At 50.2% G+C, this 12530-nt stretch overlaps 1 protein-coding gene across 2 annotated transcripts; it reads left to right on the forward strand.

Annotated features, from left to right (window-relative positions):
- Window positions 1-4: 4 nt before the first annotated feature.
- Window positions 5-11747, forward strand: BOLA3 (bolA family member 3). Of its 2 annotated transcripts, XM_054473718.2 has the most exons (4): window positions 5-156; window positions 2708-2822; window positions 4819-4907; window positions 11504-11747. In XM_054473718.2, the coding sequence occupies exons 1-4, from the start codon at window positions 103-105 to the stop codon at window positions 11567-11569; spliced, it is 324 nt and encodes a 107-aa protein (XP_054329693.1). In that variant the 5' UTR covers window positions 5-102; the 3' UTR covers window positions 11570-11747. The 2 variants fall into 2 exon arrangements, with proteins under 2 accessions (XP_054329693.1, XP_054329694.1); XM_054473719.2 differs by lacking the exon at window positions 4819-4907 and having other exon boundaries at window positions 6-156.
- Window positions 11748-12530: the final 783 nt, after the last annotated feature.

The following is a 12530-nucleotide window of genomic DNA, read 5'->3' on the forward strand; positions in this document are numbered from 1 at the left end:
GGCGGCAGGGGGCGGCCTCTCCCACGGCGGCGGCTCTCGGTCCCCCGCTTCGCGTCTTTCGGGCATACAGTGACCTCGGGCGGCGGGTCGCGTCGGCCGGGCATGGCTGCATGGAGCCCGGCCGCGGCAGCGCCTCTCCTCCGCGGGATCCGTGGGGTGAGCGTGGGCAGGGTCGGGGCTGCTCTCCCCGGGACGGGAGCTACGGAGGGACCGCGGGGTCGGCGGCTGTTGGGGCTTGAGGACCGGCTCCCGGAGGGCGCGCGCGGCACCGGCAATGGGGGGCTCCTCTTCCTTTCTCTCATTCATTCTTTCACTCATTCATTCACTCAGCGACAGCGGCATTCGAAATTTCAAGCTCTGGCGCGCTCTGGGGGAGCTCCCGAGCTGGGTGGAGGTTGGAGGTCAGGCGGACAGACACATGAACAGTCATAATACTGCGGGCACGGGAAAAAAAAGGATTGATTTACCGAGCAGAAGACAGGAGTCATAGCCGGGAGTCATAGCCCAGACTCAAGGCGTGGGTGCGGGGGACTGCAGCGGGGCCGGGGCCTTGGGAAGGTCGACTGGGCCTCTGACCTTGATCCTCCTCCAAATCCCACACTACCGGAGCAGAACCCAAGCAGGGGGCACTTCCCACGCGCTCTCCTAATCTCTCCCCCTTTCTGATCCATCCTTTGCTTCAGCTCATACCATTCTTTCTCTTAACTTTCATTTTCCTTCTCTCCTGATTCTGAACCTGCCTGCCCTGTGCATGAAGAGAAGTTCTTCCACTGCGGTGACTTTCAGCGTGGACAGTGATCATCTGGGGATGTCAGTTGATTGTTCCACTAAAGGCCGCTGCCCACAGATCCGCTAAGATGAAAGGCTTCTCCCAAGGATTCTGCAACACTCACCACTCTCACCCCTTAGTAGCTGCCGATTCTGTCTGCCATCTGGTTACTCTCTGCCTTTACCTTCAAGATTCTGCCCCCAGAAGCAGCTCCACCCCACCCTCACTCCCAGCAATCCTGTCCAGCCTCTCAACATCGAGTTTCTGTCCCTCCACACAGCAGGCAGACAATCACACTCTGGACCTGTCTCCTGTCCTGCATTTCTGTCCCTAATTGAATAGTTCTTTCCCTGCTCATTCATTCATCCAGCACCAAGTGCCTCTGAGGGCCTGCCCTGGGGTCAGCTCTGGGATGCTGCCCGACTCATTCCTGGCCTGTAAGACCAGTGGTGAGAGAGCCAGTGCACAGCTCATTTTAAAGGAGGTGCTCTGGGATTCTGTGACACAGGACCCTGCTTTTTCTGAACTATCAGGAAGGACTGAGGAGTAGAGGGGTGGGACCTTCAGCACCAGCACCCATGAACGGCCCTAATGTCCTCCAACCTGTCATCCACGTCTAGTCAGGGATCAGTGCCCGGTGCTTCCGTCATTGTAATGCCTCTTACTTGGGCATCTCTCCTGACTCGCTCCAGAAGGCACTGTTTCCTGCAGGTTACTTTGGTACCATGAGCCTGGGTTCCATCACCTGGAGTCCCATCTCCTGTCCGATACAGTCCACAATCTTTAGCCTGGCATTCAAGGCCTGCCACACTCCATTCCCAGTCTGCCTTTTCAGTATGCGCTCAGCCCAGCCAAGTTACTGCCGACCTGCTTTTCTGCTCCTTCACTACTAACTGTTGAGATGTGTTCCATCAGAAACACGGGCTCCCCTGGTCGGGCACGGTGGCTCATGCCTGTAATCCTAGAATTTTGGGAGGTTGAGGTGGGTGGATCACCTGAGGTCAGGGGTTTGAGACCAGCCTGGCCAACATGGTGAAACCTCGTCTCTACTAAAAATACAAAAATTTGCTGAGCGTGGTGGTGGGTGCCTGGAATCCCAGCTACTCAGGAGGCTGGGCCAGAAGAATCGCTTGAACCCGGGAGGTGGAGGTTGCAGTGAGCTGAGATTGTGCCACTGCATTCCAGCCTGGGTAACAGAGCAAAACTCTGTCTCAAAAAAAAAAAAAAAAAAAGGAAACACAAACACAGGTTCCCCCATGGTAGCCATTGGGGAAGGGGTGTTGTTGCCAATGGTAAACAACCTACAGTTGTTCCTTCTTCAGGTTCTTTCATAGAATTCTGACTTTGCTCCCCAGTAAGAAGGAGTGCATGATGAAGGATAGCTGGCTAATTGAGCAGTGGGCTGTGAGGTCACATCCCACTGGGGAGGGCGAGACATGTTAATCAGGCCTAAAGGCGGGGGAGTATGGAATTTGGCCCCACCATCCAGGGCAGTGGATGCTGAATGGCCTAGTGTTATGGATCTGAGGCAGACTGTCCGGCTTTTCTGGCTCTGTATCTTCTTAACGAATTCAACCTTGGGCACATTACTGTGTGCCTCAGTTTCCTTACCTGTAAAACTATCGGCATAATAGTGTCACACAACATTATGAGGAATCAAACATCTCTTGAATTAGGTTTGGGGGCCTCTTGTCTCTGGAGTCAAATTGAGTTATTAACAACCATCCTGTCCCCGCCAATAAAAGTTTATTCTGTGTGTTGGGGCACTTACATGGACTCCTGATACCACAGAGCCCCTCTGACATAACCCATGGCTGTGCTGGCGAGGGCTCAGGGGCCTGCCTTGCAGGGGGAATGGCAGGCGGGCCTGCACAGTGGCCCAGCTCGGGGGCAACAGCATCTTCCTCTGCCCTGACCTTCGTCTCTGTTCTGTGGCAGCTTCCACTTCACCATCGGATGTTTGCCACCCAGACTGAGGGGGAGCTCAGAGTGACCCAGATTCTCAAAGAAAAGTTTCCACGAGCTACAGCTATAAAAGTCACTGACATTTCAGGTAAGGTTTCTCTCATTCTTCCCACGGCACTTTGATAAGATTTTGCCCTTTGGAAGGACAGAGGGTCAGGGGCTTGGAGGAGGGGGCTTGCTGCTGGTGAGTGGCTTCTCAAGATGTGTTCCTGCTGGACAGGTGGAGCTCAGCTGCCCCCACCTCATGGGATGGCAGTCAGGATTCAGAAATATCAGGGGGGAACTGAGGACAAGGCGCAGCTGGGAGGACTCAAGGTTGCCAGCCTGGCTCAGCTCAGACAAGGTCCCTCTCAGTCACCCTAGAGCTCAGGTCCGCAGTGTGTCGTTTGACTTTGAATAGGTTTTGCTTTAATTTTCCCCCATTCTTCTGACACCCTAGGATGTCAGAGCTGGAGTGGACCCCAGAAAGGTTTTCTTCAGCTGCCTTACTTTCCCCAAGAGGAAACGAGCCCAGAGAGGCCAAAGGAATTGCCCAGCTCCTCATAGGGAAGAGACAGTGGAACTGGAACCAGAACCCGGACTCAGGGGAGACTCTGTCCTAAGCCCAGTTACCAGCCCCAGCCAAGCGCTGTCCTTCTCAGGTGGCCACTGGCACCTAGAAGTTCAGGCTGGCAGTGTGTTAGGAGCAGGCTGGAGAGCAACTTCTGCACCCACAGGATGGGGAAGATAGGCCCTTTATCCACACACACACACACACACACACACACACACACACATACACACAGAACGGCCCGTGGCGTGGGCCGCTGGATAGGCATCAGCCTGAATCTCTCCACACCCAGAGGCAGCCTTTGCCACTCAGCATTGCCATGAGGGCTCACTGACTTTACTGAGAACATAACATTTCCAAGGATTGAGGAGAAAGTTTAGAAAGTAGATTTTATTCTGGAAACCACAGGAAATAATCTAAAGATCTGCTGGGGTTTTGGAGCAGTGGCTCATGCCTGTAATCCCAGCACTTTGGGAGGCTGAGGCAGGTGGATCACGAGGTCAGGAGTTCAAGACCATCCTGGCTAACACAGTGAAACCCTGTCTCTACTAAAAATACAAAAAAAAAGTTAGCCGGGCATGATGGTGGGTGCCTATAGTCCCAGCTACTCAGGAGGCTGAGGCAGGAGAATGGTGTGAACCTGGGAGGCGGAGCTTGCAGTGAGCCCAGATCGTGCCACTGCACTCCAGCCTGGGCAACAGAGCGAGACTCCATCTCAAAAAAAAAAAAAAGAAGCAGAGCAAAGCCTGTTGAGTGCGTTGCACCTCTCATACAATGGCCTGGCTCTGTTAATCATGCAGGGGACATATTCTTGCCTGTGTTATTTCATGCTAGAGCTGTGCGTTTATCATCAGTCATCAGCACCAGCTCTCCAGCCAGGTGGAGGAAAGCTCAGGCAGGGGGTGGATGGTCCACCAAGCTCTGCCTTGAGGGCTTCACCAACAAGTTCTCCCCCCAAAACCCAGGATGAAATCCTGGATGCTGTGCTGTGGACCCAGCAGTGCCAGAAACAGCCCCGAGCAGCTCCATGCATAGCATGTTTGCTGTGTCCCTGGCTCTCATGCTCCCCTGGTTCTTTCCTTTCTTTGGATAGTATTACACAGTTTTCAAACCAAATTGTAGTGTATTTTTGCACTTCAAAAACACTGATTGTTGGTCCTTCGGAAGGTGGAACACTGAAATTCCGTCCTTCTCATCCTCTTCCGTGGCGTTTATTGGCCTAGTGAAAGGAAACACTCTACACTCCCTAGGTTGTCCATGCTTTGTGCCTTATCTTTCCTGCCCACAAGTGGTAACCCTGGGTGGTGCAGCTGCCTGGCAAAAGGAAGAGCACATTCTGGATTGTGGCAGCCTGTCAGGAGGAGCATGTGGTCAGATTGGAAGCCATGATCTTTTCCTAATTGTCTTAGCAACTTTCCTTTGTGCTGAATGATAATATTCAGACCTTTGGATTGTTACAGTACTTCAAGGACATATGGGACCATGGCTGCCATGACTTAATAATTGAAATACTTTTGAATCATGTTTATTTTAGGAGGTTGTGGGGCGATGTATGAAATTAAAATTGAATCAGAAGAATTTAAGGAGAAGAGAACTGTCCAGCAGCACCAGATGGTTAATCAGGTCAGTAGAGGCAACAGTGCCCCTTGCCACTGGCCTTCAGCCTCCAAAAGGGCCTGCCAAGCAGGGATGGTGGTTTTTGCTGTCAGTTGCAGGAAAGAATAATGCAGTACCGCAATCAGAAACAGGATTCAAGACCTGAGAAAAATCGAATCTGGGAGTATCTGCATTGTGGCAAATAGGAATTTTATTCAAAATTGAAGACAGGCCTCCCAGTAGTGATTTTGTATGTCCTCGTATAATGCTACCAATGTTTACTGTTATTGTCACATATTGATGAGTATATCTAAACACAGACAGCGCTGAAAGATACATGTTTTTGTAGATCTGAAGAGGGGTTTTTTGGCCTCTCTTTGGGACTGCTTTACAGATGGGTCAGTTGATGTATGGCATGAGTGAGAATGGCTGCAGCTGCCCCAGACCCAATGACAGAACATTTGGGTTCTGGAACATCACGTTCAACCAGCCTAAGGCTCAGTTTAAATATTATCCATATTTATTTTAATTGGAATTTATACCGACTTTGACCCTTGTACCTGTACCTATGAATCTGCCCCCTCACTGGGTGTGTTTGGCATCGTTCTGGAAGGTCTTGCCATTGTGAACTAGTGTTATTTTTGTAAAGCACAGCACTGGTAGTGAGCGTCTCTTCGGTGGCCTCTCATGCATTGAGTTCAGGTGTCCTAGACTGCTGTTCACGCATTTCCCCCCACTTCTCTGCGTGCACCCTCCCAGCTGGCCTCTGCCCGCTGGTCTCTCTCTTTCTCTATCTGGGCCTTTGCCCAGATTGGGCCTTCTGCCTGGGTTGCCCTTCCTCCCGTCCTCCACTCAGCTCAAATGCTGCCTCCCCTCCCTCCCCAGCAGGGAATGAATGCCCTTCCCCCGCCCTCCCCGGCCCCCTTTTTTGGCTGTCGGTGTTTTCCGTCTTGTGTCCTGAAAACTGACATCTCTGCTGTCTGACCCTGCAACCTGTCAGCCCTTTGTGGACCAGTGCCCTTTGGGATCCATCTTTGTGTTTCTCATGGAACCTAGCCCTTTGCAGTGGATGTGACCCCTACAGCCCTAAGGCATGCTGGTGGTCTGCTGGGTGCTCCAATCACTGAGCCCTCCCGGAAACTCTTCCAGTCCCATGTGATCTCTGGGGTCAGAATCAAGGTAGAAGACAAGACAGGGAAGACCTGGCTGGCCAGATGATCCCCAACCCGTGGCACTTTTGGTTTTATTCTCAGATCTGTACAAGCCACCTGGTGTGACTGGACCCATAGGTGCTGGTAATTTGAGTGTGTCCCTTGGCCTGAAACCACAGTTACAAGTGGTTAAGGAAGCAGGTTCTGGAATTGGACTTCCCACTTTCAAATCTGGGCTTTGCTACTTTCTAGCCATGTGACCTTGAGCAAGTTTTTCAGCCTCACCCTTTGCCTCAGTTTCCTAAATGAGAGTAACAGTACTTGCTTCAAAGGGTTGCTGTGAGGATTCGTGATAAAGTACACGTTGACCACTGACAACACTGCCTGACACATAGTAAGCTTTCCATAAACGTGACTGCCATCACCATCATTGTCATCTCCAACACTGGAAGGAACCTGCACCAGTCTGGGGTGGGGAAGGGCTGTGATTCCCACAGTTTGGGGGAGTGTCACCTCACGGTCTTGGGATTAAGGTGTCCTCTGGCCCCCTATAGCAACATGTGCCTCTCCTCACACTTCCTGAGTAGACAGCCCAGTCACTTGTCTTTCATTCCCCCTCAAATGAGCAGGGCGGGGCTGTGTCCCCCACACCTAACAAAGGACCTGGCACATGGAAGGAGCCCAGTCAGTATTTCTTGAGAGTTTGCAGACAGTGAGGAGAGTTGGCTTGTGTTTTCTTATTGGCTTACCCATAGAAATTAAGTTTTAGTATCTGAAAGGCATTCTGTTTTGGAGAACTCACATCCTGACATTGGGGCACTTTTTAAAAAATATACCTCTTTTTTTTTTTTTCCCCACAGAGTCTCACTCTGTCGCCCAGGATGGAGTGCAGTGGCGCTATCTCGGCTCACTGCAACCTCTGCCTCCTGGGTTCAAGCAATTCTCCTACCTCAGCCTCCCAAGTAGCTGGGACTACAGGCGCCTGCCACCACACCTGGCTAATTTTAGTATTTTTAGTAGAGATGGGGTTTCACCATGTTGACCAGGCTGGTCTTGAACTCCTGACTTCAGGTGATCCACCTGCCTCATCCTCCCAAAGTGCTGGGATTACAGGCATGAGCCACCATGCCCGACCTTAAAAATACACATTTTTATATTTATATAGAGATGAGGTTCCACTATGCTGCCCAGGCTGGTCTTGAACTCTTTGGCGATCCTCCTGCCTCGGCCTCCCTAAGTGTTGGGATTACAGGCGTGAGCCACTGCGCCCAGAGCAGCTGCATCCTGAGTTATTCTAGAGGCCTCTCTTCTGCCACCAGCCAGAACAGCCCTTCTGGCTCAGGACTTGGGGGGTCATGCAGCTCCACACTGGGTGTCTGCAGGCAGCTGACATGAGGGGGTCCCCTGAGCCTGGCCACAGTACATTCTTAGGGGGCTGACACTTGTGTTAAAATATATGGACTTGGTCATAGGCAATTTTAGATGATTTAAGTCTGGGGATGTTGGCTTTGACAGTCGCATGAGAAGAATGAAAATGAAAATCTTCAGGAACAAGACTGTTGGCCGGCAGGCTCTGAGCCGGGACCTGGAGCTGCCCTGCTCAGGACAGCTGTTGGGAATGGGGTTCTGACAGGCACTGCCCTAGGAAGAGGCAGAGACCTGGAATCAAGGGGAAGGCAAGGTGGTAACTGGATTCCACTCCCAGGGCCAGCTGGTCTCTTCAGGAGTGAGGTGGGGGTGGGATAGGTGCCCCATCCAGATGCTCTCATGGCCAGGCTGTTTGGGTGGGGGCCTGGTGTCCTGCCGGGGTGAAGCTTGCCTCATCTATTTTGCCTACTCACCCTATGCGTAGTAGTGTTCATCCTGGTGCAGTAGAGTCAGAATTTTCTGCCCAAAAGGCCTGAAAAGGTCGCCCAACCCATCCGATACTGGCATCCCTCCTGAGCTTCCCATCAGACTGTCCCTGCGGGATTCCCTGGAGGGGGCGCCCCCTATCGGCACCCTCAGGAATGGACTTGTTCCTCTGGGACCCTGCTGCGCGGGGCTCAGCCTCTCCCAGGGCCCAGTGCGTCAGCCTTCTCTTGGGAAATACTTACTGGGCATTTGCTGTGGGCCACACCCTAGGAGGCCTAGATGTTGAGGGTTTTGTACCAGGAGCACCTCCCTACCTGTCCTCCTGCCATCCTGGGGAGGCGGCAGCGAGGGTAGAGTAGGTAGTCACGGTGAGCACTGAGTTGCCTTTTGAGGTGGACAGAGGTGAGATCTGAGCCTCATATTGGCAAATATTGCATGAGGCATTGACCACAGGTGCCCAGCGTCGTGCCTGCCACGTGGAAGGCAGTTGCTAAACAGCTGTTGCTGTCTCCCCGCCTCTGGCCTCTTTCCAGCTTAGGGGATTGCCCTCCCCTAAGGCGCCTCCACCAATGTCTTTCCCCCGCTCAGAGCCTTTATGTGGCTCCCCTGGTTGCCCAGAATCCAGTCCAGTCTTCCTAGCCTGGGATTGACCATCCTTCATGTGATCTGCCTCAGTCTCCCTGACATGTGCCTACCTCAGTGAATCACAGGAGCTTCCTAGCCTCTCCTCACTTGGCTGTCCTGGGGCAGATGCCCTCTCACTCTTGCCTACTCCACTTCTGGCTGTCCAGCTCCAGGGCTGCCTCCTGTGTGCGGCCCTTGTGCGTCCACCCCAGTCACCAGTGCAGTAGCTCACCTCGAACACTGGAAGCAGGGCTGTGCTGGCTTGAGTCTGGCAGTCCACTGCTGCCCACATTCAGTCCATTTGTGTTGCACTTATGCTACTTTCTCTTACCCTTTTCATTACTTTCCCACGCCTTTTCCTCTGTGTCCCCAGCACCTACTGTAGTGCTGTGGGCATAGCAGGTGCTTAAGAATGTTTATCCAAGCTGCATCTTATTACCCATGGGACTTCGGCCAAGTCACTTCCCCCAGCAGGGCCCCAGTTTCCTTAACTGTAGAGTGACCCAGGTGATCTCTAAGACCCTGTGTGGCTGTAAGGGACTGTAGTGTGTATTGGGAAGCCCTCAGGGGCTGCACAGAGAGCAGGGAGAAGGCATCAGGGAGGGGGAGTGCGCAGGGCCTGAGGGGGTGAAGCCCAGAAGGTTCCTCTGTCCAGGGTCAGTCACATGAAGGTGTGACTGGGCCCTCACCCAGCCAAGGTGGACGTAAGGAGGAGAGGCTGGTTGTGGTCCAGGCACAGACACAGTCTCTAGGGAGCATTCCACGCCTGCAGAGAGCAAGTGGCCCAGGGACCTTCGCCCAGTGATTATATGAGGCTTTTTCCAGAGACATTTCTGCCTGTCTGCAGAGTTGAGGGCCCTGCACTTGATTGTGGAGCTGGAGGGTGTGCAGTGTAGGCCAAGTGGGGCAGCTCATTGTCCCCCAACACAACAGGAGCTCCTGAATCAGGGCAAGTCAGGAACATGATGGAAACCGGGTGTGGCCAGGACCTCAGGATACCTGGGTTCATATCCTGATTCCATTACTCACTTGTTCGGTGACTTTGGACAAGGAGTAGACTCTATTTTTTTTTTTTTTAAATTAAATAAGGGGATGGGACTAGACTTTGTCTAAGGATCTATAAACCTGACCACATATATTAGGATTCTTTATATTGTAAGTGACAGAGACCAAATTAAAATTAGCGTAAGCAAACAAAGGGAATTAATTGGCCCATGTAACAAAATTATCTGGTTTCTGGCATATCTACATTCCTCTCTCTCTCTCTCTCTCTCTCTCTGAGCTTTCAGCTTCTTTCCCTGTGTTGGTCTCCTTTTCTCCTGCTATAGATGGGCTTTCTCTCCTTGGTGGGAAACATGGTCCATGGCCATCTCCAATTAATTTCATAGCATATTGGCCCAAGAAACAAGGCTCCACTCTCAGAAATCCCAAGGGAGATTCTAAGTGGCCCAATTTGGGTCATGTGCCACCTCGGTCCAATCATAGGCGGGGCCAGTGGCACATAATGACCTCAATATCAGACCAATTGGTAGTTCCACCAGAATTATACAATAGAGTGGAAAAGGAATTATTCCCCAAGAGAAGGAGATCACTAAACAGACTAGAAAAGAAAAATGTCCACTCTACTATGATTATCAGATTTTGGCCTAGTATAAAAGGACCTTATTTCTTCCTCTATACTGATTATAAACTTGAGCGGTCCAAGCCCCACTCTGATTCTGTAACCTCTCTTTCTTCCAGCACTACAGGGCCCAAATATCTATTTGACTCTGGTGGTTCCTTCAGATTTGGGCTCTGACACCATTTGTAGCCTTAAAACAAGTCCCGTAATTCCTTTGAAACTTTATTTCCTGCTCTGACCATTGGGGAATTTGTGCTAATTGGTATGATTTTAAAGAATGCTTGATGCTCAAAATAACAAAATATAGGAAACAGCCTAAAAGTTCGCTAGGGGACAGGTTGAAAAGTTATAATACATTCATATAATGGAATACTATGCTGATGCAAAAGAGAATCAGGACACCCATATATGCCTAACATAGAAAGATCTCCAAGATAGATGTTTAGGGGAAGAGCAAAGTGTAGAGCAGGGGTGTCCAATTCTTTGGTTTCCTTGGGCCACAATGGAAGAAGAATTCTCTTGGGCCACACTTAAAATATACTAACACTAATGATAGCTGATGAGCTTTAAAAAAAATTCTTAAAAAATCTCAAAATGTTTTATGAAAGTTACGAATTTGTTTTAGGCCACATTCAAAGCTATCATGGGCCGTGGGTTGGACAAGCTTGGTGTAATGTGTTTGAAATGTTAACCATTTGTGTTTTAAAAGGTCATGGGGTGAAATATATTAGCTTGAATATGCCTGGTGAATATGCATTGTTAAGTCCCTGTAAAGATACACAAGAAACTGGCCAGGTGCGGTGGCTCACGCTTGTAATTCCAGCACTTTGAGAAGCCAAGACAGGCAGATTGCTCCAGTCCAGGAGTTCAAGACCAGCCTGGGCAATATAGTGAGACCCTGTCTCTACAAAAAATAAAAAAATTAGCCAGGCATGGTGGCATGTGCCTGTAGTTCCAGCTACTAGGGAGGCTGAAGCAGGAAGATTGTTTGAGCCCAGGAGGCGGAGTTTGCAGTAAGCCGATATTGCGCCACTGCACTCCAACTTGGGCGCTAGAGCGAGACCCTGACTTAAAAAAAAAAAAAAGATACACAAGAAACTAACAACAGTTATTTTGGGAAAGAGGGTGGAAACTGGGGAGATGGACAGGTATAGGAGGGAGACTTCCCTGTATGCCTTTTTGTACCTTTGAATCTTTAAATCATGTTAGATATTATTGATTAAAAAAATTGTTTTTCAAAAAAACGAAAAATTGCTTAAACAAAGCACATACAAAGTCTCCTTCAGATGCAGAGCTGTATAAAAATACTCTCAGAGAATTACTGTAATCAACGTCAAATACACAAAAACTGATGATGCTGTTTTCTTACTTAGGCACTAAAAGAAGAAATCAAAGGGATGCATGGATTGCGGATATTTACCTCTGTCCCCAAACGCTGACCACGCCCTGGCTGCATAGATGCTGCTGCTGAAGACCTTGGATGAACTTCACTGACGTCATTCTTCCCTAAGCAGTCACCAAAAAATTTATATATTTTGCTCATATACATTTCCATATTATAATTATAGAAGATGTATAATCTATTTAGATGTTAATTAAAGGAAACAAACAACTGAAGCTTTTGAAGGGTCATTAGTAATGTTTCAGGTTCCTTTATTTTGGCCAAAGGGGTCTTGTCTTTAGACAGTTCTGTCCTGCTGCTACAGAGAGAGAATGCAGTGCCAGCTTTTTGTCTTGTGAAGAGGTTTTCCTGTTTCTTCCCCTCCACGAAACTGCTCAGGCCTCTTCATCTTACTGAAACAAAGAAAAGATCCTTTACTATTGCTGTTCTTTTCCTTTATCATTCTTTTCTTCCCCCTCTAAACTTCTGATGTGAATGATCTTGGACCCTCAATTTCTTATGCTCTGAAATGGACTCTGAAGATTTGGGGGTGCCAGGATCTGGGTTGTTTTCCTGTGTTTGAAGATCCTCCACCCTTTGATTCTTGGTAGGAGGCAGGGCCCACCTCCCATGACAGAAGCTGAAAAGGCTTACTCTCCCTGCCTCCCTCACAGCTGAGGCACAGGCAGATGTTCCAGACTCAGCCAGTCAGATGGACCTGCCCTGAACTTGGGAGCAAGTGACACTGAGGAGCAGGGACAGTGGGACATCCATTCCTGCTGCAGCCGTGGCTACAACATCTGGTGTTCTAGACAGTGGTGGTGGCAGCTGATTGAGTGCTATAAGCTGCTGTCTCTGGAGTCCATGGCGATGGTCACGGTGTCTGGGTCTGCAGCGTGATTTGGGCTCCAGCCACGGAGACTTCCTTGTCCCTGTTTTCAGCAGCTGGCTCGCCAGTGTTCCCAGACATCTTGTGACTGCCCCCACAGACTTCCACTAAATTATTTTCTGCTCCCATC

This window comes from Pongo pygmaeus, chromosome 12 (genome assembly GCF_028885625.2).
Source record: "Pongo pygmaeus isolate AG05252 chromosome 12, NHGRI_mPonPyg2-v2.0_pri, whole genome shotgun sequence".
Classification (NCBI taxonomy): Eukaryota; Metazoa; Chordata; class Mammalia; order Primates; family Hominidae; genus Pongo; species Pongo pygmaeus.

Bases quoted from the DNA above. Each gene is read 5' to 3' on its own strand.
- BOLA3 (XM_054473718.2), top strand. From the start codon at position 103: ATGGCTGCATGGAGCCCGGCCGCGGCAGCGCCTCTCCTCCGCGGGATC. The intron at 157-2,707 runs GTGAGCGTGGGC...GTTCTGTGGCAG, and splicing joins TCCTCCGCGGGATCCGTGGG to CTTCCACTTCACCATCGGAT. The intron at 4,908-11,503 runs GTCAGTAGAGGC...TTTCTTACTTAG, and splicing joins AGCACCAGATGGTTAATCAG to GCACTAAAAGAAGAAATCAA.